General features: G+C 44.8%; 2 protein-coding genes across 8 annotated transcripts in view; both read left to right on the top strand.

Moving 5' to 3' along the window:
- The window catches only part of LOC106594619 (microtubule-associated protein 2), a 99,568-nt gene extending 87,188 nt beyond the window's left edge, over positions 1-12,380 (top strand). For 6 of the 7 annotated variants that reach the window (XM_082963628.1, XM_082963627.1, XM_082963629.1 and 3 more), the window contains 4 exons: positions 5,901-5,993; positions 7,667-7,748; positions 8,377-8,489; positions 8,832-12,380. In XM_082963628.1, coding sequence (XP_082819754.1) covers positions 5,901-5,993; positions 7,667-7,748; positions 8,377-8,489; positions 8,832-9,047 — 504 coding nt within the window. In that variant the 3' untranslated portion in view covers positions 9,048-12,380. The remainder of the gene's footprint in view (positions 1-5,900; positions 5,994-7,666; positions 7,749-8,376; positions 8,490-8,831) is intronic. The other variant, XM_082963630.1, reaches the window with a different exon arrangement.
- A 775-nt stretch (positions 12,381-13,155) lies between these two features.
- unc80 (unc-80 homolog (C. elegans)) overlaps positions 13,156-24,276 on the top strand; it is a 113,272-nt gene continuing 102,151 nt past the window's right edge. Inside the window, exons 1-7 of the mRNA XM_082963301.1 lie at positions 13,156-13,415; positions 14,076-14,124; positions 14,663-14,819; positions 19,115-19,467; positions 19,620-19,743; positions 20,127-20,191; positions 20,592-20,737. Coding sequence (XP_082819427.1) covers positions 13,324-13,415; positions 14,076-14,124; positions 14,663-14,819; positions 19,115-19,467; positions 19,620-19,743; positions 20,127-20,191; positions 20,592-20,737 — 986 coding nt within the window. The 5' untranslated portion in view covers positions 13,156-13,323. The remainder of the gene's footprint in view (positions 13,416-14,075; positions 14,125-14,662; positions 14,820-19,114; positions 19,468-19,619; positions 19,744-20,126; positions 20,192-20,591; positions 20,738-24,276) is intronic.

Below are 24,276 nucleotides of genomic sequence, written 5' to 3'. Positions count from 1 at the left end.
CTCGTCTCTCCTCTCCTTTCCTTTCCTCTCCTCTCCCTCCCCCCTCCTCGTCTCTCCTCTCCTCGTCTCTCCTCTCCTCGTCTCTCCTCTCCTCTCCTCTCCATCATAAAGCACTGCATCTGTTTCTGGTCCTGTAACGTTGCACCTGCCCGCCCACATTCTCAGTCTCCCACTCCCTGTGTGTGCTGTTTCTCCATCTCTGCCAAAGCAAATGTTTATCCTCCCTTCTCATTAGTCGAGGGTTGTTTAGCCTCTGGTCCGATTGGTTGACAGTTGTTTACCCTCTGGTCTGATTGGTTGAGGGCTGATTGACCTCTGGCATGATAAGAAGTGCATTTGAACCAGAAGCCATAAACTAAAGATCCCAGTCTGTAGTTATTTCAGCTCCATGGGAGTTTACAGATAGCCTGGTTCCAGATCTGTTTGTACTGTTTTACCAACTCCTTTCATCGTTTGGAATCAGGCCAGGGTTGGGTGCCCCCTTGAGGTCATAAGCAATGGCAACATGTGTCATATTGGAGGTAATTACTGTAGCTTTAAAACTGCTAAATGTTCTCTCAGCCTCATGACAAGATGTGTAGAATAGCATTTTAAAACTTCAAATGTTTCTCTCTGCACCATGGCAAAAATGTGTTGAAAAGTTAAATGTTTTCTCCCCAAAATATCTGCTTTCTTAAAAAACACTTTGTCCAGCCCTGTTTTCCATGACAACAATGGGAGTTGGCTATACAGCAAAAACAGATCTGAGATCAGGATATACATGACATTAAGGCAGGGAAATATCCTACACACAAGTACCAGTGGCTGTGTTCTTGTGGTAGTTTCTTCCTCATTCCCTACTCTGACAGACGCAATTAGCCAGAGAGGTCTTTAGCTCATGCAGAAAACAATCCAGCCTGTCTACTCACTCGCTCACTCACAGTGTACATATTTAACCAGCAAGCTGAGTCTAATAACAAACATACAGTAGTTGCTGTTATATGAATCTTTCAGAATGGAGAATCCCTATTGGCTATTGAGGTTTGTTTTCATCCTTGATGTTGAAGGACCTTTGTTCTGTGAGAGGAGTGGAAGACAGGGCTGAGTTTAATGAGCTCTAGTCTGGTGTTGCAGTCTGGACGAAGGCTCAGGGCTTCAGTGTAACACAGCCTCAGTGAAAATTAGAAAACATCATGAACCCCAGAATAATCCTAGAATAATTTATACATCTCAAAATGAATCCAATAAGTTATATCTTCCAATGGGAAATCTTTATGTTGGTGCAGTAATTTCACTGCAATATTTTGTGGTGACCTGTAACCCCTCTATGAGTCTACCCACTTGTATTTGCTGTAGGCAGCTATTTACTATCTCTATTTAGAATCTCTATTTAGGCAGCATATTTAGAATCTCTATTTAGGCAGCTATTTAGGATCTCTATTTAGAATCTCTATTTAGGCAGCATATTTAGAATCTCTATTTAGGCAGTATATTTAGAATCTATTTAGGCAGCATATTTAGAATCTCTATTTAGGCAGCATATTTAGAATCTCTATTTAGGCAGCATATTTAGAATCTCTATTTAGGCAGCATATTTAGAATCTCTATTTAGGCAGTATATTTAGAATCTATTTAGGCAGCATATTTAGAATCTCTATTTAGGCAGCATATTTAGAATCTCTATTTAGGCAGTATATTTAGAATCTCTATTTAGGCAGTATATTTAGAATCTATTTAGGCAGCATATTTAGAATCTCTATTTAGGCAGCATATTTACAATCTCTATTTAGGCAGCATATTTAGAATCTCTATTTAGGCAGCATATTTAGAATCTCTATTTAGGCAGTATATTTAGAATCTCTATTTAGGCAGCATATTTAGAATCTCTATTTAGGCAGCATATTTAGAATCTCTATTTAGGCAGTATATTTAGAATCTATTTAGGCAGCATATTTAGAATCTCTATTTAGGCAGCATATTTAGAATCTCTATTTAGGCAGCATATTTAGAATCTCTATTTAGGCAGTATATTTAGAATCTCTATTTAGGCAGTATATTTAGAATCTATTTAGGCAGCATATTTAGAATCTCTATTTAGGCAGCATATTTAGAATCTCTATTTAGGCAGTATATTTAGAATCTCTATTTAGGCAGTATATTTAGAATCTATTTAGGCAGCATATTTAGAATCTCTATTTAGGCAGCATATTTAGAATCTCTATTTAGGCAGTATATTTAGAATCTATTTAGGCAGCATATTTAGAATCTCTATTTAGGCAGCATATTTAGAATCTCTGGTTCTTTGTCATTGACTGACCTTGTAGAGATGGTCATGTTTTAGCAGCTTTAGGATCTGCAAAAATAATTAGATGAAAAGCACAGGTGTGTGTGTGTGTGAATGTATTGTGTGTATGTATTTATGTGTGTGTTTGACTGTGTGTATTCCCACTTGTGTGTGTGTGTGTGTGTGTGTGTGTGTGTGTGTGTGTGTGTGTGTGTGTGTGTGTGTGTGTGTGTGTGTGTGTGTGTGTGTGTATTTATATGTGTGTTTGACTGTGTGTATTCCCACTTGTGTGTGTGTGTGTGTGTGTGTGTGTGTGTGTGTGTGTGTGTATTTATGTGTGTGTTTGACTGTGTGTATTCCCACTTGTGTGTGTGTGTGTGTGTGTGTGTGTGTATGTATTTATATGTGTGTTTGACTGTGTGTATTCCCACTTGTGTGTGTGTGTGTGTGTGTGTGTGTGTGTGTGTGTATTTATGTGTGTGTTTGACTGTGTGTATTCCCACTTGTGTGTGTGTGTGTGTGTGTGTGTGTGTGTGTATTTATGTGTGTGTTTGACTGTGTGTATTCCCACTTGTGTGTATCTGCGTTTAATTGGCACACATGTGTGTGTCCTCAGGTGACAGGAGAATCCAGGTCAGAGTCTGGTTGATGAAATACTAGGTTTGTAGGCCAGGGTTCTCCTTTCCAGAGACGTACCAGCTTGTGTTCACTCATTGGCTCACGTCTCATTCCAACCACGTCTCTTGTGACCGCTACACGGTATAGGTCTTGCCAGTCCTGTATTTCAGACAAGTATTTGCACCTTAATTATTATTTTTTTTAAATCGGAAATGATTACCTTATGACCATTAAGAACAGCTCAACTCAATATTGGGAAGGTGTTCTTAATGTTTTGTACACTCAGTGTAAATGTTACGTCGGGGCATGGATTCTACAAGGTGTTCTTAATGTTTTGTACACTCAGTGTAAATGTGACATCGGGGCATGGATTCTACAAGGTGTTCTTAATGTTTTGTACACTCAGTGTAAATGTTACGTCGGGGCATGGATTCTACAAGGTGTTCTTAATGTTTTGTACACTCAGTGTAAATGTGACGTCGGGGCATGGATTCTACAAGGTGTTCTTAATGTTTTGTACACTCAGTGTAAATGTTACGTCGGAGCATGGATTCTACAAGGTGTTCTTAATGTTTTGTACACTCAGTGTAAATGTGACGTCGGGGCATGGATTCTACAAGGTGTTCTTAATGTTTTGTACACTCAGTGTAAATGTGACGTCGGGGCATGGATTCTACAAGGTGTTCTTAATGTTTTCTACACTCAGTGTAAATGTGACGTCGGGGCATGGATTCTACAAGGTGTTCGAAAACGTTCCATATGGATGCTGGCCCATGTTGACTCCAATCCTTCCCACAGTTGTCAAGTTGGCTGGATGTCCTTTGGGTGGTGGACCATTGTTGATACACATGGGAAACTGTTGAGTGTGGAAAACCCAGCAGCGTTGCAGTTCTTGACACAAACCGGTGTGCCTGGAACCTACTACAATACCCCGTTCAAAGGCACTTATATATTTTGTTTTGCCCATTTACCCTCGAAATTGCACACATAAACAATCCATATCTCAATTGTCTCAAGGTTTAAAAATCCTTCTTTAACCTGTCTCCTCCCCTTTATCTACATTGATTGAAGTGGATTTAACAGGTGACATCAATAAGGGATCATAGCTTCCACCTGGATTCACCTGGTCAGTCTATGTCAATGAAAGAGCAGGTGTTCTTAATGTTTTGTACACTCAGTGTACATAATATGATTATTAATCCAAATAAATATCAACGTACAGATACTGTACACATAATGCAAATGCAATTATTTGCAACATATGGACATACCGACACGATTACACGAAGCACTGCATGACCAGCCGTCACATATAAACAATATGATTTTCATTCTACGTAAATATCGATATACAGATACTGTACTAATGTCAATGCAAGTACCAGGCGGCAGATAGCCTAGCGGTTAAGAGTACCGGGCGGCAGGTAGCCTAGCGGTTAAGAGTACCGGGCGGCAGGTAGCCTAGCGGTTAAGAGTACCGGGCGGCAGGTAGCCTAGCGGTTAAGAGTACCGGGCGGCAGGTAGCCTAGCGGTTTAGAGTACCGGGCGGCAGGTAGCCTAGCGGTTAAGAGTCCCGGGCGGCAGGTAGCCTAGCGGTTAAGAGTACCTGGCGGCAGGTAGCCTAGCGGTTAAGAGTACCGGGCGGCAGGTAGCCTAGCGGTTAAGAGTACCGGGCGGCAGGTAGCCTAGCGGTTAAGAGTACCGGCGGCAGGTAGCCTAGCGGTTAAGAGCGTTGGAACAGTAAATGAAAGGTTCCTGGTTCGTCTCCCTAGAGGCAACTAGGTAAAACATTGGTCGATGTGCTCTTGAGCAAGGCATTTAACCTTAGTTGCTCATGTAAGTCGCTCTGGAAAAGAGCGTCTGTTAAATGACAATAAAATCGATACAAATAAATAAAAATGACACATTGAGCTATTCACACATTTTATAAAGAGGCATATACAGTTTTTTATTGGTTTTTAGATTGAGATTTTAAACCAGAAGGTGGACTTGTTTCATCAAAGTGTGGATCCAAGGAGAATCTGAAGAACTCTCTACACTGTGGAGGCAGTGTATGTACTGCTCTGCTTTCTCTCCATTCCTGCCTTGATTTTCCTTTCTTTTATCTGGCTTTTCTCAACCCTTTCTTTCAGATGGGGTCCCCGGTCCATTTTCTTGCCTCTGGTTTCATTGGTACTGTGTATTTCTCTAATTGATCTGTTAGTCAGTCTGTATTGAGTGTGTGCTTCATGTACCATGGTAATTCTCTTCAAAACAGGGTACATTTGAGTAGCAGAATGATGTCAAACAACAACGTTTTGATATCCCACATTCCTATTATATTATATCTATGTCCTCCTACTATGTCCTGCTACTATGTCCTCCAACTATCTCCTCCTACTATGTCCTCCTACTATGTCCTCCAACTATTTCCTCCAACTATGTCCTCCAACTATGTCCTCCTACTATGTCCTCCTACTATGTCCTCCAACTATTTCCTCCAACTATGTCCTCCAACTATGTCCTCCAACTATGTCCTCCAACTATGTCCTCCAACTATGTCCTCCTACTATTTCCTCCAACTATGTCCTCCTACTATGTCCTCCTACTATGTCCTCCAACTATGTCCTCCTACTATGTCCTCCAACTATGCCATTGGAGAATGAATGAAGGAATGAATTGATGGATGAATGAATGAATGGTTTAATTAATGGATGGATGGGTTAATGAATGAATGAAGGAATTAATTGATGGGTTAATGAACAAATGAATGAATTGATGGATGGATGAATAGATGGATTAATGAATTAATGGATGGATTCATTCATTAATTAATTAATGGATGTATGTATGGATGGATGGATGGATGAATGGATGGATTAATAAATTAATGGATGTATGGATGGATGGATGAATGGGTGAATGAATAACTGACTGAATGGGCTTGCGAGCTAGCGAATAAACCACAGAATGAACTAATTCTAATAAACAGAGGAATGAATGTCTGAGTGTTACAGAGTATGGATGCTGTCGTCCTCAGGTCTTCATTCCAAGTGTTAAACTGGACTTTAGCCATGTCCAGTCTAAGTGTGGCTCCCTGGACAAAATCCAGTACGCACCCACCGGGGGAAACGTGAGTGTCTCAACACAGTGTGTTTACAAACCCTACTCTAACCAACCTCTCACTCACTAACCAACAGGCATGGATGATAGTGAATCATGGTATCACTGTGACAGTGTTTTCTATGGATGGTGGATGATAGTGAATCGTGGTATCACTGTGACAGTGTTTTCTATGGATGGTGGATGATAGTGAATCGTGGTATCACTGTGACAGTGTTTTCTATGGATGGTGGATGATAGTGAATCGTGGTATCACTGTGACAGTGTTTTCTATGGATGGTGGATGGTGGTGAATCATGGTATCACTGTGACAGTGTTTTCTATTGCTTTGCTTTGCGTCTTGATTATTAAAGACATGGCGATTTGGCTTTTTAATCACATTCCTTACTCAGTTTTCAGTTTAGTCTTGGCACAAAGCACAGCTACCTAACCTCGTAGTGGTTTTCAGTACAGTACCCTGTCTGTGCATACAGGGTCATCAAAAACTATCCTAAAATAGTATTTTAACATAGTCCTTTAAATAGTCTTTTAACATAGTCATTTAGCATAGAGTTTTAACTGTATGTATCCTGTCACACCAGCCAGAGACGTCACTCAAAGGACATCTGGCCCACCCACCTATTGTTCATCTAGCAACATGAACTGAATCAAAATAAACACTGAAGATCAATTAAAACACCTGTTCTCTGACTTGTCACTTAGCACTGGTGTTCTCTGTGATGTAATAAATAGCCACATTCCAGAATGTCTGCAAAGCTGACATCTACCCAGGCGTAGTGAAATTTGGTTCTGACTGCTTTGCAGATTGTCTGGAACACGGCCAATGTGTTCAGTGCTTGTTGTTGTGTTAGTGTCTGCTTTGATGTTCTAGATTGATTGGTTTATTGTGGTAGATTGATTGGTTTCAGTTGATTGTGTGATGTCAGTGTTGTCTTGGGTGATGTCATTGTCATATTGTGTGATGTCAGTGTCGTATTGTGTGATGTCAGTGTCGTATTGTGTGATGTCAGTGTCGTATTGTGTGATGTCAGTGTCGTATTGTGTGATGTCAGTGTCGTATTGTGTGATGTCAGTGTCGTATTGTGTGATGTCAGTGTCGTATTGTGTGATGTCAGTGTCGTATTGTGTGATGTCAGTGTCATCTTGTGTGATGTCATTGTCATCTTGTGTGATGTCAGTGTCGTATTGTGTGATGTCAGTGTCGTATTGTATGATGTCAGTGTCGTATTGTGTGATGTCAGTGTCGTATTGTGTGATGTCAGTGTCATCTTGTGTGATGTCATTGTCATCTTGTGTGATGTCAGTGTCGTATTGTGTGATGTCAGTGTCGTATTGTGTGATGTCAGTGTCGTATTGTGTGATGTCAGTGTCGTATTGTGTGATGTCTGCTAACTGTCTCTGTTGAGTGAGGTGGTTTACAGTGATTTTGTAGTGATCGTTATTCTTCAGGCAGTTTGTTTCACAGATTGATGATGTCCTTAATCTGTTGAGTGCTACTTTCTGTTCTTCCTTAAATGTATGCCTTTTTATTAATGATCTTTTATTGAAGAAAATTAGGATACAGTAAATTATGTTAAATTCCGCATCATTTCAAGGTATTGTCCTACAGCCCTTCAGATCTAAAATGTGGCAGTCCCTTCCCTCAGTGCAGTATAAGACAGTGTCTGAATGTGCCTCTCGCAGGTCCACATCACCACCAAGAAGATAGACCTGAGCCACATCACCTCCAAATGTGGATCAATGTCCAACATCCGTCACCGGCCAGGTAATCAGCACTTTTTTAGTTGATTCATTAATATTGAGTGATTATCTAATAGAGAGAGTATTCCAATCTTTTGGGTGAACAGGGCATAAGGACAATACATTTCTAGTTACACTTTCATACATGACATTTTTATGCTGTACCTCAGACAAGTCACTAACTGTAGTTTAATTAGCAATGGACTATTAATCCTACAGGCATTTTGTCCTGTGTAGTTACATAGTTCAACTATTGCTTCTGTTTATATGAGTATTGATTCATTCATATCCTATACTTCTCCTCTCTTCTTCTCCTCCCCTCTTCTTCTCTTCTTCTCCTCTCTCCTCTTTTTCTCTTCTCCTCTCTCTTCTCTTCTTCTCTTCTTCTTTTCTTCTCCTCTCTCCTCTCTTCTTCTCTTCTTCTCCTCTCCTCTCTTCTTCTCCTCTCTCCTCTCTTCTTCTCTTCTTCTCTTCTTCTCCTCTCTCCTCTCTTCTTCTCTTCTCTCCTCTCTTCTTCTCTCTCTTCTCCTCTCTCCTCTCTTCTTCTCTTCTTCTCCTCTCTCCTCTATTCTCCTCGCTTCCTTCTCTTCTCTTCCACTCCTCTCTCCTCCTCTATTCCTCTTCTCTCTCCTTCCTCTCTACCTCTCCTACAGGGGGTGGTAACGTGCGTATCGAGAGTGTGAAGCTGGACTTCAAGGACAAGGCCGAGGCCAAAGTGGGCTCATTGGCCAACGCCAGTCACACCCCCGGGGGAGGACAAATCATGGTGAGACAGTCTACAGTAAAAGGACAGTACAGGGTCATGTTCATTAGGCACCAAACAGAAGAAAACGGACTGAAACAGGGAGGGACTACCTGGACTTTTCCAATAAGAAACTCTCATTTTCGTTTTCGATTGCAAAATGTTTTAAAACAAGTTCAGTTTAAAACAAGTTCAGTTCAGTTGCGTGCCCTAATGGACACGACCTAGGTTTACATAGATGGCTTAGTGGTTTAGAGCATGGTGCTGGCAACAGCAAGGTTGTGGGTTTGATTCCAACATGGGCCATGATTAACCCTCTCCCCCCCTCTCTCTCTCTCTCTCTCTCTCCCTCTGTCTCTGTCTCAGATTGAGAGCCACAAGCTGACGTTCCGTGACACGGCCAAGGCGCGCGTGGACCACGGGGCAGACGTTATCACCCTGTCCCCAGGTGGCACGGGGGGCACATCCCCCCACCGTCTCAGCAACGTGTCATCCACGGGCAGCCTCAACCTCCTGGACTGCCCCCAGCTGTCCACACTGGCCCAGGACGTCACCATGGCCCTGGCCAAGCAAGGCTTATGAGCCTCCTGCCTCCTCCATTGCCCCCTGGTTCCTGGTCCTTCATCTCCCCCTGGACCTCCTGGATCCCTTGGACCCCCTGGTCTTAACATCCCCCTTCAACATTTCTCCGTCGACCCTCCACTGCAACAACCCTTCGCCGTCGTCCCCCAAGATAAGAAACCAGACGACTGTGATCAGAGTATCAGAGTCCATCTTCCATCATTCCACTCCCCCTCCCTCGCTCCTCCATAGGAAAACATGCTATTTAAACTACCACCACCAGGGGGATTTTAATGACTGACTCTAGGATGTTTGTTCTTCTTCTTTCTGTTCTAAGGGATGTGCTCGACTCTGCTAGGGTGTGTTGTGTTGTTCTTTTGGCTTCTTTTCATTCCATGTTGAACGTTCTTTGGGACAGTACTGTAGATGGCCAGTGTGCTAGCTAGCTAAGCCATTGAAACAGGTGCAGTGATAGTGTTGATAGGGTATTATCGGTTATCTAAGACTTTACAGTGATTCTTATTGTGTGGCAATGATCTCAAAGACATTCCATTTGGCCTAGGATATTAAGCAGCCCAGCCTGGTTTCATTCCCAACACACACTATATATACAAAGTATGTGGACACCCCTTCAAGTTCGTGGATTTGGCTATTTCAGCCACACCCGTTGCTGACAGGTGTATAAAATTGAGCACACCGCCATGCAATCTCCATAGACAAACATTGGGAGTAGAATGGCCTTACTGAAGAGCTTAGTGGCTTATAACATGGCACCGTCATAGGATGCCACCTTTCCAACAAGTCAGTTTGTCAAATTTCTGCCCTGCCAGAGCTGCCCCGGGCAATTTTAAGCACTGTTATTGTGAAGTGGAAACGTCTAGGAGCAACAACGTCTCAGCCGCGAAATGGTAGACCACACAAGCGCACAGAACGGGACCACCAAGTGCTGAAGAGCGTAGCATGTACAAATCGTCTGTCCTCGGTTGCAAAACTCACTACCGAGTTCCAAACTGCCTCTGGGAGCAACTTCAGCACAAGAACTGTTCGTCAGGAGCTTTATGCCTAAGATCACCATGCGCAATGCCAAGAGTCTGCTGGAGTGGTGTAAAGCTCGCCGCCATTGGACTCTGGATCAGTGGAAACGTGTTCTCTGGAGTGATGAATCATGCTTCACCATCTGGCAGTCCAACGGAAGAATCTGGGTTTGGCCAGGAGAACGCTACCTTCCCCAATGCATAGTGCCAACTGTAAAGTTTGGTGGAGGAGGAATAATGGTCTGGGGCTGTTTTTCATGGTTCGGCTAGGCCCCTTAGTTCCAGTGAAGGGAAATCATAACACTACAGCATACAATGACATTCTAGATGATTCTGTGCTTCCAACTTTGTGGCAACAGTTTGGGGAAGGCCCTTTCCCGTTTCAGCATGACAATGCCCCTGTGCACAAAGCGAGGTCCATACAGAAATGGTTTGTCGAGATCGATGTGGAAGAAATTGACTGGTCTGCACAGAGCCCTGACCTCAACCCCATCGAACACCTTTGGGATGAATTGGAACGCCAACTGCAAGCCAGGCCTAATTGCCCAACATCAGTGCCCGACCTCACTAATGCTCTTGTGGCTGAATGGAAGAAAGTCGCTGCAGCAATGTACCAACCAGGGGCGGTCCTGGGGGGGTGGGGGGGTGGGGAGGCAGTGCCCCTGTGACAACAATTTTGGACCCCCTTGTGGCCCCCCTAAATGTGGAGTATGAAATAATTTTTACATAACTAATTTTAGCTATCGTTCTTTTTTTACATCCGTTATTAGACAGTGGCAACGCGGAACACTAATGATTATGAACATGGTCTTTAGCCTGCTAATGCCTGCAATGCAGTGAAGAAAACGATACGACAACAATAACGTCTAATGTAACTGGCCCTTCTAACAGTACAACTGGCCCAAGCTTGGCCCCCCCAATTGAAATGGTCTAGAACCGCCACTGGTACCAACATCTAGTGGAAAGCCTTCCCAGAAGAGTGGATGGCTGTTATAGCAGCAAACGGGGGACCAAATCTAGACTTGGGAATGTCACTTTAGGTGAACATTTAAAAAAAGAGGTTAATGCCCATGATTTTGGAATGAGATGTTCGATGAGCAGCTGTCCACATACTTTTTATCATGCAGTGTATATGATCCAGTATCCCAGGTCCTGTATGTGTCGTAGACAGGAGGCTGTTACGTTTGTGAACAACAATTCATCTACAACACAATTCAATACAATGCAATACGTTACAACTGTAACGGTAACAAATGGCTGTTCAGAAATGCTTGTTTCAATTCACTGGCAGAAAATGTGATGTTTTCTATTTGAATTGATTTTGTTTTAGTCATGTGACTATATGACTTCATGATGTCATTTGCTGAATTATTGGACAAAATGTGGTTTTGTTTAGTTTTTTAAATCTCATTAATAGTGCAAATGGTAGTGTTGATGTCACAGTGGCTGAACTAGCTTGGCGCATGTTGTGGCTACACATTGCAGTCATGTCAAGTTACAATGCTATAAAATCCTAGCTTTCCAATAGACCTCTTCCACAAGCCATCAGGCTGCTTTTCTGCTTCAGTGAGCATGTGAGCATTCATTTTACATACAGTAGCTCTGTGATTTTCACGAAACAGTCGCTATTATGCTGATGTGACAAAAGCCAGTGAGTGACCTAATAGCACAGAGTTATAGACATAAAAGATCTAGAGAGTGAACACTGTAGCTAGGGACTATACTGTGTCTATTCAGTGAACACAGTCTATAACCGCTTTGTACCAGCCTTAGACTTACACGTTTGCTTCCAACAAGCCTTTCTCCTACGTTTAGAGTAGCAAGGACATGGACCTTGAATGAGCTAAGGGCCTGCAGTCGCTTGTGTAACTACGCAGAAAGTGTCTGAAGCTTTATATTTAAATAAACATTCCATGAAAAATAGCAGCTATGGTGTACACTGTGAAAATGTCCCAGTCGGATGGTAAGGACGGGACTTTTTAAGGAAAGAAGGTTAAAGTAATGAAGGGATGTAGTGGAAGGAAAAGGAAGTCATTCTCAACTTGTACGTGTTTGATAAAAACGTTCTAGCTTATTTTTATCTGTCGCCATTTGTGATACCCTCTCTGCCACCCCCAATTTCCAGATGTTGGTTACCCTTCAGTGTTTTTCTCAAACCCGTTCTTCCCTCTTCCTCCCCCTCCCACAACCCTTTGCCTGTTTAAGTGTATTTAAAGAGACCATGTAGATGTGCACACTTTCCAATGTTTGAAACAATGCTGTTGACAAAACACTCCTACAGAATAATAACAACAGGAATAAAACTATAAAATGAATTAAATACATTCGTTTGAAACATTTTCTGGAGCTTCCCCAAATATAATGAGCTGTTTTTATAAATGACGTCATAAATGTGTCTGCATTATGTTATTGGGACTGTGGGTTTTAGATTGCACGCTTCTGAGAGAATGACAGAGAGAGAGAGAGCGACAGGGAAGAGATTATGTGAAGGGTAATTCATGGAGTCATTTTGGTGATGTCATTTGGGAAGGCTAACTGCATGCAACAGATGTTGTTGGGCCAAAAGGTTGTGCCCATCAGAACAGAACACTGTCATATTATTTTTTTTTAGATAACTCGTTTAATAGATGATGTACTTTCTGGTCGTCTACACACCCCACAGCGCTGTACAGCCAACCAATAATGCTAATTGTGTGAATATCACTAGAAGGTATTTGTGGTTTATTTTATTCCCCTTTAGTGACGTGTCATACCATGAAATGTTAATGTAATCAAAACAGGCATAGGGTTTTATTTCAAGGTAATTAAACAACCTGTTGATGTTATTCATATGGAGATAGATTAAATATGTGTGGAGGGCGTGGAGAAATACTCCAGCCTGAATGTGCCGCATGTTGTGTGTAAACCGATTATGCTTTTATATTGGTGTTTTTTCTCGTCGTTTAGCCTACTGTTCCCAGTAGCCGACCCGATCATACTTATGTTGTTAAGGAAAACATCTGTTCTTACTTCCTAGTAGTCGTACTGCGTTTTTACAGCAGCCCCCCCCCCCCCCTCGCCGCTGTTTGATAAATCACTCTGCCGTTCCCCGCTGCCGCTGCTCGGAAGGTGGTGCTGAAACCATATAGATCTCGCTCTGTTACCTCTACCACCGCCGACATTTGCAGCCATTTTACACAAGCCGAACGGAATCATGTCGTGAGGCATCACATCACCTGGGACGACCGGACCCAGCTACGTCTGGACGGCGACAAGTCGACAAGATGGTGAAGCGGAAAAGCCTGGATGAGACCGACACGGAGTGCGGCAAGGGTATACCGTTCCCGATCCAGACCTTCTTATGGAGGCAGACCAGGTTAGTGTCGTGACAGCCATTGATAACAGGTGTTTGCCGCTGCTCAGAATATACGGGAGTGAGATTATATGTCAACCAAGCTAACTCGCTCCCTTAGGTTATACATTAAAACATGTGTTACATCTGTATAGAAGGTTTTTATGTGAGTGTCAATCATTTGACTCGTTATACACCCGTTGACCGGGTTGTCATGTCAGGCTATGCGTCAGTTCATTTGGTTAGGCTATTGTAGCCTATTCAATACATCCAAACATACAACAACATGAAAAGAAAAAAACCCGAGAAAAACAGCTAGTTCTCGTACAGGGGATATGTTCTAGAGGAGGGGGGGCTAAAATGTCACACCTGTAGACATGGCTGGGAAAAGGTGAAGGTGATTGCCTTATTACGCATCCGCTGTAACCTACGGCTGAATCCATCTGATATGTATACAGTATGTTCACTGTTATTTCTAGAGGTAGGGCTAGGCTATGAACGGTATAAGCGATCATATTTTATCATTTGGATGATACCACTGGCCACTTGCACGAAGACGTTTGGCGGTCTAGCTCCAACATTTGCGTCACAGCCTATTCAATTTACCCTATGTAGCTAATGATATTATTTTCAAACAATGATGTAATGAACATTTAACACGCCCCAATGTTTTCATGATTGCAGCGCGTTTCTGAGGCCGAAGTTGGGGAAACAATATGAGGCATCTTGTGTGGTAAGCCATTTTCTTAACGCGATAGTTGATTAGAATGAATCATCGCTCCGCTTCTCCCGCGGCCTCGCCGCACCTGCGAATTAGGGGAGCATTTTTCAATTGCATTTAGAGGATTGGAGTTTGTTCTGTTCTATTCTGTACCTTGCCCGTTTGGTTAAACTGTTATTACTATGAATTGTAGCTAGTTCAAACTCATCTTTATAATGAGTCTATACATTGTAATAACACGTCTGAGTGTATGACCAAATAGTAAATTGGGCTTTAACTCAGGCTTGCTGCTTTCCCCAAGGCATATTACTTTGCTTGAGGACACTTATTGGCCACATCCACTGGCACTCAATGGCCCTTCAGTTTCTGTCTCAGAGACGTCACTGGCCCATGTTCATGAAGCATCTCCAAGTAGGAGTGCTGAGCTAGGATCAGGTTTGACCTTTTTACATAATAAGAAATAAGATTACATGGACAGAGGGCTGATCCCAGACCAGCACTCCTACTCTGAGACATTTAATGAATACGGGCCACTGTGTCTCTCTCCTAGTCCTTTGAGCGGGTGCTGGTGGAGAACAAGCTCCACGGGCTCTCCCCGGTGCTGTCCGAGGCCATCCAGAGCATCTCTCGCTGGGAGCTGGTCCAGGCCGCCCTGCCCCACGTACTCCACTGCACCGCCATCCTGCTCTCTAACAGGAACAAGCTGGGTAAACACACACACACACACACACACACACACACACACACACACACACACACACGGACACACACACGCACACGCACGGACGCAGACACGCATATGCATGCATGCACACACACGCACACAGACATGCATACAGTTATACAGACACTCATACAGTAATACAGACACGAATACAGTAATACACACACACACAGACACGAATACAGTAATACAGACACACACACAGACATGCATACAGTTATACAGACACTCATACAGTAATACAGACACGAATACAGTAATACACACACACACAGACACGAATACAGTAATACAGACATGCACACAGACATGCATACAGTTATATAGACACTCATACAGTAATACAGACACGAATACAGTAATACACACACACACACAGACACGAATACAGTAATACACACACACACAGACACGCATACAGTAATACAGACACGAATACAGTAATACAGACACACAGACACGAATACAGTAATACAGACACACACACAGACACGCATACAGTAATACAGACACTCATACAGTAATACAGACACACACACAGACACGCATACAGTAATACAGACACGAATACAGTAATACAGACACACAGACACGCATTGAGGTAATACAGACACGAATACAGTAATACAGACACAGACATACACATACAGACATGCATACAGGAATACACACACCCTCCCACCCCACACACCCATGTATCCCATCACACCAATCAAACACTGATCTCTGACCCAGGGGTGTCAAACTTATTTGGCCCCGTGGGCCACACTTAAATGCCAAAATGGAAAAAAAAGAGTCCTCTATCCATCACTTTTGGAATTTTCGATACTCCCTGACTGTCTAGCTTTCGTATCGATAACTGTTATCAAGCTGGACAGAGTGAAGGGACTATAAATGACTGTTATCAAGCTGGACAGAGTGAAGAGACTATAGATGATACCTTATTTACATAAGTATTCAGACCCTTTGCTATGAGACTCGAAATTGAGCTCAGATGCATCCTGTTTCCATTGATCATCCTTGAGATGTTTCTACAACTTGATTGGAGTCCACCTGTATTAAATTCAATTGATTGGACATGATTTGGAAAGGCACACACCTGTCTATTAGGTCCCACAGTTGACAGTGCATGTCAGATCAAAAACCAAGCCATGAGGTTGAAGGAATTGTCCGTAGAGCTCCGAGAAAGGATTGTGTTGAGGCACAGATCTCGGGAAGGGTACCAAAACATTTCTTCAGCATTGAAGGTCCCCGAGAACACAGTGGCCTCCATCATTCTTAAATTGAAGTAGTTTGGAACCACCAAGACTCTTCCTAGAGCCGGCCGCCAGGCCAAACTGAGCAATCGGGGGAGAAGGGCGTTGGTCAGGGAGGTGACCAAGAACCTGATGATCACTCTGACAGAGCTCCAGAGTTCCTCCGTGGAGATGGGAGAACCTTCCAGAAGGACAACCATCTCTGCAGCACTCCACCAATCAGGCCTTTATGGTAGAGTCGCCAGACGGAAGCCACTCCTCAGTAAAAGGTACATGACAGACCGCTAGGAGTTTGACAAAATGCACCTAAAGGACTCTAAGACCATGAGAAACAAGATTCTCTGGCCTGAAGAAACCAAGATTGAAGTCTTTGGCTTGAATGCCGAGCGTCACGTCTGGAGGAAACCTGGCACCATCTCCACAGTGAAGCATGGTGGTGGCGGCATCATGCTGTGGGGATGTTTTTCAGCGGCAGGGAGTGGGAGACTAGTCAGGATCGAGGGAAAGATGAACGGAGCAAAGTACATAGAGTTCCTTGATGAAAACCTTCTCCAGAGCACTTAGGACCTCAGACTGGGGTAACGGTTCATCTTCCAACAGGACAACGACCCTAAGCACACAGCCAAGACAACGCAGGAGTGGCTTCGGGACAAGTCTCTGAATGTTCTTGAGTGGCCCAGCCAGAGCCCGGACTTTAACCGATCTAACATCTTTGGAGAGACCTGAAAATAGATGTGCAGTGATGCTCCCCATCCAACCTGACAGAGCTTGAGAGGATCTGCAGAGAAGAAGGGGGAAACTCCCCAAATACAGATGTCCCAAGCTTGTAGCGTCATACCCAAGAAGACTCGAGGCTGTAATCGCTGCCTAAAGTGCTTCAACAAAGTACTGAGTAAAGGGTCTGAATAGTTATGTTAATGTGATACACTGCTCAAAAAAATAAAGGGAACACTTAAACAACACAATGTAACTCCAAGTCAATCACACTTCTGTGAAATCAAACTGTCCACTTAGGAAGCAACAATGATTGACAATAAATGTCACATGCTGTTGTACAAATGGAATAGACAACAGGTGGAAATTATAGGCAATTAGCAAGACACCCCCAATAAAGGAGTGGTTCTGCAGGTGGTCACCACAGACCACTTCTCAGTTCCTATGCTTCCTGGCTGATGTTTTGGTCACTTTTGAATGCTGGCGGTGCTTTCACTCTAGTGGTAGCATGAGACGGAGTCTACAACCCACACAAGTGGCTCAGGTAGTGCTGCTCATCCAGGATGGCACATCAATGCGAGCTGTGGCAAGAAGGTTTGCTGTGTCTGTCAGCGTAGTGTCCAGAGCATGGAGGCGCTACCAGGAGACAGGCCAGTACATCAGGAGACGTGGAGGAGGCCGTAGGAGGGCAACAACCCAGCAGCAGGACCGCTAACTCCGCCTTTGTGCAAGGAGGAGCAGGAGGAGCACTGCCAGAGCCCTGCAAAATGACCTCCAGCAGGCCACAAATGTGCATGTGTCTGCTCAAACGGTCAGAAACAGACTCCATGAGGGTGGTATGAGGGCCCGACGTCCACAGGTGGGGGTTGTGCTTACAGCCCAACACCGTGCAGGACGTTTGGCATTTGCCAGAGAACACCAAGATTGGCAAATTCGCCACTGGCGCCCTGTGCTCTTCACAGATGAAAGCAGGTTCACACTGAGCACGTGACAGACGTGACAGAGTCTGGAGACGCCGTGGAGAACGTTCTGCTGCCTGCAACATCCTCCAGCATGACCGGTTTGGCGGTGGGTCAGTCATGGTGTGGCATTTCTTTGGGGGGCCGCACAGCCCTCCATGTGCTCGCCAGAGGTAGCCTGACTGCCATTAGGTACCGAGATGAGATCCTCAGACCCCTTGTGAGACCATATGCTGGTACAGTTGGCCCTGGGTTCCTCCTAATGTAAGACAGTGCTAGACCTCATGTGGCTGGAGTGTGTCAGCAGTTCCTGCAAGTGGAAGGCATTGATGCCTTCCACTGAATCCAATTGAGCACATCTGGGACATCATGTCTCGCTCCATCCACCAACGCCACGTTGCACCACATACTGTCCAGGAGTTGGTGGATGCTTTAGTCCAGGTTTGGGAGGAGATCCCTCAGGAGACCATCCGCCACCTCATCAGGAGCATGCCCAGGTGTTGTAGCGAGGTCATACAGGCACGTGGAGGCCACACACACTACTGAGCCTCATTTTGACTTGTTTTAAGGACATTACATCAAAGTTGGATCAGCCTGTAGTGTGGTTTTCCACTTTAATTTTGAGTGTGACTCCAAATCCAGACCTCCATCGGTTGATAAATTGGATTTCCATTGATTATTTTTGTGTGATTTTGTTGTCAGCACATTCAACTATGTAAAGAAAAAATTATTTAATAAGATTATTTCATTCATTCAGATCTAGGATGTGTTATTTTAGTGTTCCCTTTATTTTTTTGAGCAGTGTATATCTGTTTTTTATTTGTAATACATTTGCAAAAATTTCTAAAAACCAGTTTTTGCTTTGTGATTCTGGGGTATTGTGTGTAGATTGATGAGGGGGGAAAAACAAATCCATTTTAGAATAAGGCTGTCACATAACAAAATGTGGAAAAAGTCAAAGGGTCTGAATACTTCCCAAATGCACAGTAAATGACTGTTATCAAGCTGGACAGATTGAAGAGACTATAAATGATTGTTATCAAGCTGGATAGAGTGAAGAGACTGTAAATGACTTATCAAGCTGGACAGAGTGAAGAGATTGTAAATGACTGTTATCAAGCTGGACAGAGTGAAGAGACTGTAAATGTAGGACCATTATAATTTCTACACAGTTTCGATTTGGTTTTATTAAGTAATTAAGCGGATTCTGTGCTCCGCGAAGCGTTCCCGGAAGTATTGCAATGTTGGGCCTCTGGGTTTAGAAACTCTGTGATCAAACCACCAGTGGGCCGTATTGAACAGGCCATATGTTTGACACCCCTGCTCTGACCCCTCACCCCTAACCCCAGGTCACCAGGACAAGCTGGGCGTGGCGGAGACCAAGCTGCTCCATACCCTCCACTGGATGCTACTGGAAGCGGCCCAGGAGTGCAACCAGGAGCCCAGCCTGGGCCACGGATGGTCGGGGGGCAGCAGCAGCTCAGCCTTCCTCCAGCCAATGGGGATTGGGAACCAGGGTTCCCCGCCAGCCAGAGGTGGCCAAGGTGGCCTAGGATCAGGCACCGGTTCTGGGTCAGGAGCGCCACGCTGCAGCGGGTCCCTGGAGGAGGATGAGCACGCCCGCACCAAGCTCTTCCACAAGAGCATGGCCACCGTGGAGCTGTTTGTCTTCCTCTTTGCTCCCCTCATTCACCGCATCAAGGTACCTCTGATTCATCTTTCCTGCTGGACTACCCCCTATTGATCTGTGTGTGTAGATGCTGTGGTTGTGTTTCATGGCTCTGGGGAATGCTTTGGTTCCCTACTGTGCGTGTCTGTGTGTGTGTATGTAAACTTTTTTGCCGTGTCGTCTAGGAGTCTGACCTGACTTTCCGATTGGCCAGTGGTCTCATCATATGGCAGCCAATGTGGGAGCACCGGCAACCTGACGTCCCCGCCTTCTCTGCCCTCATCAAGCCTGTGAGGAACATTGTGACAGGTGAGACACCCAGAGGACACCAAAGAAAGCATGTAGTACTGACTCATGGAATCATCTGAGTTCTACTCTGCTGTTGTACATGAGACATTAGTAATATCCAAACCAAATACCATAGTAACAAAAGTGATATTTTAGTCTATTCTACACTCTAGAGACAAGGCCCTAAAGGGGATCTTCTGCCCTTTCCATAGAGGGTTCCTGGAACCGAAAAGGGTTCTTCAAAAGGACCTCTTATGGGGACATCCAAAGAACCCTTTTGGAACCCTTTTTACTAAGAGTGCATTCTATTCTATTCCATTAGATTCTATTCTATTAGATTCTATTCTATTAGATTCTATTCTGTTAGATTCTATTCTGTAAGCTACCACCTGTTTTGTCAACAGCCAAGAGGAACTCCCCGGTAAACAACCAGTGTAGCCCCTGTGGGTCCAGAAACCAAGGTCCCATGGTGAGTGTTCGTCTCAGGCAGCAGTGAGACAGCTGTACCCCTCCTCCAGCCCCCTCCCCCCAGGGTCTCTGCTAATATTATTATCACTGGCCCCGAGTGGCGCAGAGGTCTACGGCATTGCATCTCAGTGCAAGAGGTGTCACTACAGTCTCTGGTTCGAATCCAGGCTGTATCACATCCAGCCATGATTGGGAGTCCCATAGGACGGTCGCACAATTGGCTCAGCATTGTCCGGGTTTGGCCGGGGTAGGCTGTCATTGTAAATAATAATTTGTTCTTAATTAACTGACTTGCCTAGTTAAATAAAGGTTTAAAAAAAATCCCCTTGCTGGTATAATCTGTGTGTTAGAAGAGACTAGAAGCCTCTTGACTGACAGGCTCTTATTTGCTCTGTCTGCAGGGTTTCCAGGTGGTCTGTGAAACGGCCCAATCAGATTCATCCTCCCCTGGGGCTGGAGAGCAGAGCTGTCGCCGCGGCAACTCAGTGGAGAGAGGTGGGCCGTCAACGCGACAGGCTCCACTCGACAAAGGGATCGCCAAGAAGAAGTAAGCTGTTATGAACTGTGCAGTTCATACAAACAAACACACACACACAACATATGATACATGGAAAATGTGAACAGTAAGGAAACATTAAAGGGATTGGTACAGATACAGTGGCAAGAAAAGTATGTGAACCCTTTGGAATTACTTGGACTTCTACATAAATTGGTCATAAAATTAGATCTGATCTTCATCTAAGTCACAACAATAGACAAACACAGTCTGCTTAAACTAATAACACACAAACAATTATACATTTTCATGTCTTTATTGAACACACCGCATAAACATTCACAGTGCAGGGTGGGAAAAGTATGTGAACCCTTAGTTTTAATAACTGGTTGACAGAAATAACCTCAACCAAAAGTGTTCTATAGTTGCAGATCAGACCTGCACAGCGATTAGGAGGAATTTTGGACCATTCCTCTTTACAAAACTGTTTCAGTTCAGCAAAATTCTTGGGATGTCTGGTGTGAACCGTTCTCTTGAGGTCATGCCACAGCATCTCAATCGGGTTGAGGTCAGGACTCTGACTGGGACACTCCAGAAGGCAGTATTTTCTTCTGTTGAAGCCATTCTATTGTTGATTTACTTCTGTCTTTTGGGTCGTTGTCCTGTTGCATCACCCAACTTCTGTTGAGCTTCAATTGGCGGACAGATAGCCTTACATTCTCCTGAAAAATGTCTTGATAGACTTGGGAATTAATTTGTCCATCGATGATAGCAAGCTGTCCAGGCCCTGAGGCAGCAAAGCAGCCCCAAACCACGATGCTCTCCTCCACCATACTTTACAGTTGGGATGAGGTTTTGTTGTTGGTGTGCTTTGCCTTTTTTTCTCCACACATAGTGTTGTGTGTTCCTTCCAAACAACTCAACTGTCAGTTTCATCTGTCCACAGAATATTTAGCCAGTAGCGCTGTGGAACATCCAGGTGCTACTTTTGCGAACTTCAGACGTGCCAGCAATGTTTTTTTTTGGACAGCAGTGGCTTCTTCCATGGTGTCCTCCCATGAACATCAATTCTTGTTTGAGTGTTTTACGTATCGTAGACTCGTCAACAGAGATGTTAGCATCTTCCAGAGATTTCTTTGTCTTTAGCTGACACTCTAGGTTTCTTCTTAACCTCATTGAGCATTCTGCGCTGTGCTCTTGCAGTCATCTTTGCAGGACGGACACTCCTAGGGAGAGTAGGAACAGTGCTGAACTTTCTCCATTTATAGACAATTTGTCTTACCGTGGACTGATGAACATCAAGGCTTTTAGAGATACATGTGTAACCCTTTCCAGCTTTATGCAGGTCAACAATTCTTAATCGTGGGTCTTCTGAGATCTCTTTTGTTCAAGGCATGGTTCACATCAGGCAATGCTTCTTGTGAATAGCAAACTCTAATTTTGTGAGTATTTTTTATGGGGCAGGGCACCACTAACCAACGTCTCCAATCTCGTATCAGTGATTGGACTCCAGGTTAGCTGACTCCTGACTCCAACTAGCTTTTGGAGAAGTCATTAGCCTAGGGGTTCACATACTTTTCCCAACCTACACTGTGAATGTTTAAATTATGGATTCAATATAGACAAGAAAAATACAATAATTTGTGTGTTATTAGTTTAAGCACGACTGTGTTTGTCTGTTGTTGTGACTTAGATGAAGATCAGATCTGATTTTATGACCAATTTATGCAGAAATCCAGATAATTCCAAAGGGTTCACATACTTTTTCTTGCCACTGTATTTGTTGTTTGAATCACAGATTGCCACTTTAATGGAACTGTCATATCGCATGCATATGATATTGTATGAAGGTGAAGGCATTGCTGTGCAGCATAGTTGCCTGACTGACTGTAACGTTACATATTATACAGGACTAGTACATGTTGACCTTATAGCAGTCTAGAAAGAACAAACTGGCTGCATTCATCTAGTTTAATGTTATATAATGTGGCCTGCAGCATCACCTGTTCCTCATAGCTTAGTATGGCTCAGTAGCTCACAGCACACGCATGCACACACACACACACACACACACACACACACACACACACACACACACACACACACACACACACACACACACACACACACACACACACACACACACACACACACACACACACACACACACACACACACACACCAAGTGCTCATTCAGAGGTTCCACTCCATCCCTTGTGTATTATGATCAGTATAATGAGTTACAACTTGTTCCTCTCAGCCTCCCAGGCAGACACCAGATATAGACAGAGGCTGAAACAGATCTGTCTCTCCTTGTCTGCCTGCTCTTACCAATGAGACACTTTACCCAGGGTAATGATGCTAAACTAACATGGTGCATGTCTGATGCTGGCACTGCCAGTGTGTGTGTGTATGTGTGCATGTCTGATGCTGGCACTGCCAGTGTGTGTGTGTGTGCATGTCTGATGCTGGCACTGCCAGTGTGTATGTATGTGTGCATGTCTAATGCTGGCACTTCCAGTCTCCAACTCTCTGTACCTTGGCCCAGAGCATCAGGCAGGCACATAATGGATAGACATCGATCTGCCCACTGCCCAACCTGACCCTCAGACCCACTGCCCAAGCTGACCCTTAGACTCACTGCCCAACCTGACCCTCAGACCCACTGCCCAACCTGACCCTCTGACCCACTGCCCAAGCTGACCCTCAGACCCACTGCCCAACCTGACCCTCAGACCCACTACCCAACCTGACCCTCAGACCCACTGCCCAAGCTGACCCTCAGACCCACTGCCCAACCTGACCCTCAGACCCACTGCCCAACCTGACCCTCAGACCCACTGCCCAACCTGACCCTCAGACCCACTGCCCAACCTGACCCTCTGACCCACTGCCCAACCTGACCCTCAGACCCACTGCCCAAGCTGACCCTCAGACCCACTGCCCAACCTGACCCTCAGACCCACTGCCCAACCTGACCCTCAGACCCACTGCCCAACCTGACCCTCAGACCCACTGCCCAAGCTGACCCTCAGACCCACTGCCCAAGCTGACCCTCAGACCCACTGCCCAACTTGACCCTCAGACCCACTACCCAACCTGACCCTCAGACCCACTACCCAACCTGACCCTCAGACCCACTGCCCAACCTGACCCTCAGACCCACTGCCCAAGCTGACCCTCAGACCCACTGCCCAACCTGACCCTCAGACCCACTGCCCAACCTGACCCTCTGACCCACTGCCCAAGCTGACCCTCAGACCCACTGCCCAACCTGACCCTCAGACCCACTGCCCAACCTGACCCTCAGACCCACTGCCCAAGCTGACCCTCAGACCCACTGCCCAAGCTGACCCTCAGACCCACTGCCCAACCTGACCCTCAGACCCACTGCCCAAGCTGACCCTCAGACCCACTGCCCAACTTGACCCTCAGACCCACTACCCAACTTGACCCTCAGACCCACTGCCCAACCTGACCCTCAGACCCACTGCCCAACCTGACCCTCAGACCCTCAGACCCACTGCCCAACCTGACCCTCAGACCCACTGCCCAACCTGATCCTCAGACCCACTGCCCAACCTGACCCT

The sequence above is a fragment of the Salmo salar genome, chromosome 17, assembly GCF_965601325.2.
Source record: "Salmo salar chromosome 17, fSalSal1, whole genome shotgun sequence".
Taxonomy (NCBI): domain Eukaryota; kingdom Metazoa; phylum Chordata; class Actinopteri; order Salmoniformes; family Salmonidae; genus Salmo; species Salmo salar.
The sequence above is the reverse complement of the archived record's forward strand: the minus strand, read 5'-3'. Positions and strand labels throughout refer to the sequence as shown.